Genomic DNA, 2,468 nt, shown 5'->3' with positions numbered 1-2,468 from the left:
AATCTTTTTCAGAGTCCTGGCAGCATTTACCTGATATTCTCTGGGGGGCTCAGGAAAGATTTCACTGAAGGGACATTTAAATTCCATTATGAAGGAAGTTCGTTAGCTGAGCAGTGGGAGTGGCAGGCATATATTCCAAGCATTTCAAATAACTACCCTTATTTTTGTAGTTCTCAAGGTGGAAGTATATTCTAAATATGAGATGCTTAGGAGACTCACTTTATTTAAATTCCAGTTTCCTTAATTAGAGTATAGAGTTTCTTAAATATGTATTTTTCTACTGACATTTTACTAACATGATTTGTAAAAGATAAGAAAGAGCTAACATTTCTAAGTACATAGTAGCAACTAAATGTTAGTTGTGACACTTTCCCAAATTAATTGCTTCATAAAAATTCATTTTAAGAAATATGTATCCTAATGAGAATTCTCAGGACACTTTGTAAAATTAAGGTTGGTAGTAGTTTCTATTGCTAGTGGAGTTTTAAAAATTCATGACTTATATGGTGTTTGACCACTATTCTAAATTAAGTGTTCTGAGAAAAGTTTTCAAGGCCTATTTTCGCTTAAAAATCTTAAATTTAAAGATAGCTTGCTAGAATTAGAAAGAACTTCAAGAAACCATTTAACTTATTTTCTATTTAATTGTTCCTGTTTTTCTTCTTCAAAATTATCTCCAAAGCCCTGCATTTGTTTTTGGCTATTGGATTGGTAATCCCTATTTTAATGAACACCGAAAAATAATTTGTAGTGTAAAAATATTGTATGGTATTAGATTAAACATCGCAAGCATGTTTACTTAAATGTAAACATTGAAGTGTAATGTTACTATAACTTAATTGGTAGACTTGATTAAGAAAAAAACCAAACAGACCAACAGATAAGCAACAACAACAAATGATAGCAGTGATTTTGAGTAACTGTTTAAGGGACCCTGGAAGTAACCTGAGCAAAATTCTAATTTTAGCCCAAGCTCTCATCTACCTCTGTGACATGTGGCAACTGACTTACTTCCCGCAAAAAAACCCAACATAGTAGCATCCATCTCAACATGGTGTTGTAAGAACTCAATAATTAGCAAAATGCCCAGCACAAAGGTCATAATAAAAGATCACGTGATCACCTTAATAAGATCCTCACACACAAAAATCCTCACCTACCCAGCTCTGCAATCACTTTGCATACAGTTCAACTTACCCACTCAACACCATATGAAGAAATCACTCAGATAGTATGAAAATTTCCCTTCAGCATTTCAGGTTTTTTCCTAGCCACCTTTGGATGTTTTTAACCTCCGTGACAAAATTGGCTTTCCAGTTTCTGAAATAACCAACAGAGCTTTTCTTCTCCTCCTGACTCACCGGGAAAAGAGCAGCATTCTCTTTGCCCACGATGGCAAAGTTTACCCCCTTGCTCTCCACAATTTCTTTTCCTTCCTTGCTTCCTTCCTTTTTTTTTTTAAACTAAGTTATAAAATTTTACTTTATTAGTTGTGAAAACAGGGTAGATACTTAAGAGGGTTGATGGTGAGAGAATGTCAATTACCTAATCCGTGTAAAAGACAAATGAGCAGGACATTAAACAGTGCACTGAGTTATGGATACGCTTCCCCACCCACAAAATCCCCCCAACATGAATGAGCTCATCCGCTGATTGGCAGGTGGGCTGCATTTGCCAACATCCTGGCCAGCTACCCTGAAAGGGTTCACTTTCTGCCACACCAGCAAAAACAGGACACACAGTTCACACTCTTGGTTTGGAAACCCACCCCTGGGGAACAAGGTAAACAGACACTGACACAGATGAGCCAGCATGGCCCTGGTCCCTCCAGTGATGTCCATACGGAGCTTTGCAGCATTTGTAGAAGGTGGTCATCGGCTCTTCTGCAGAGCGGGTCTGAAACCACATGAACTGGGCACAGAGATGTTCACATTTAGGACCTGACTCTGTAGAGTCAACATTTTCCCAGGTAGCTGCTCCACTGGGTACATCATCCACGTCTTCCAGCTTTGGATACTTCCGACTTGTTACCTCACAGGTGACGTTGTGCATGTCTCAGGGCAGGTGTTGGAGGGTCGCGGCGGCAGCACTGTCCTTCCTCCACAATCAGCCTGTTTCCACAAGCCAGGCAGAAGAGCAGCCTGGTGGCTGACTGGGCCCCACAGTCCATTTCTTCACCATATCCCCTTGCGTGTCATTGACACTATCTGTTCCTCTGATCTTCTGTATTTTCTTTGCACTTCAGGGACTTTTCCTTTATTCCTTAATGTTTCTGTCTTGATGTTTCCATTCACTGGCATTCTGCTGTATGATTTCAATTGCCATGTGATTATTTATTATTATATACATGCCTTACAAATAATCAAATCTCCTTGTACTTTGTTTCTGAACAGTAGTAGAAACATTTTCAGAAACACACCATGGCAGGGACTGGCTATCTATTAATCAGCCATTTGCTTCTTCTTAGG

At 39.1% G+C, this 2,468-nt stretch overlaps 1 protein-coding gene across 1 annotated transcript; it reads right to left on the bottom strand.

The window, feature by feature from the left end:
• Nucleotides 1-1,743: 1,743 nt before the first annotated feature.
• LOC112825123 (DNA-directed RNA polymerase III subunit RPC10-like) lies at nt 1,744-2,170 on the bottom strand. Its single transcript, XM_073898545.1, is given in 3 exon segments — nt 1,744-2,052; nt 2,055-2,077; nt 2,080-2,170. Coding segments are annotated over 3 exon segments (423 nt in total).
• Nucleotides 2,171-2,468: the final 298 nt, after the last annotated feature.

This window comes from Callorhinus ursinus, unplaced genomic scaffold (genome assembly GCF_003265705.2).
Source record: "Callorhinus ursinus isolate GAN/ISIS: 27379988/994484 unplaced genomic scaffold, GSC_fseal_2.0 scaffold12, whole genome shotgun sequence".
Lineage (NCBI taxonomy): Eukaryota > Metazoa > Chordata > Mammalia > Carnivora > Otariidae > Callorhinus > Callorhinus ursinus.
This window is presented reverse-complemented; position numbering and strand designations above follow the sequence as displayed.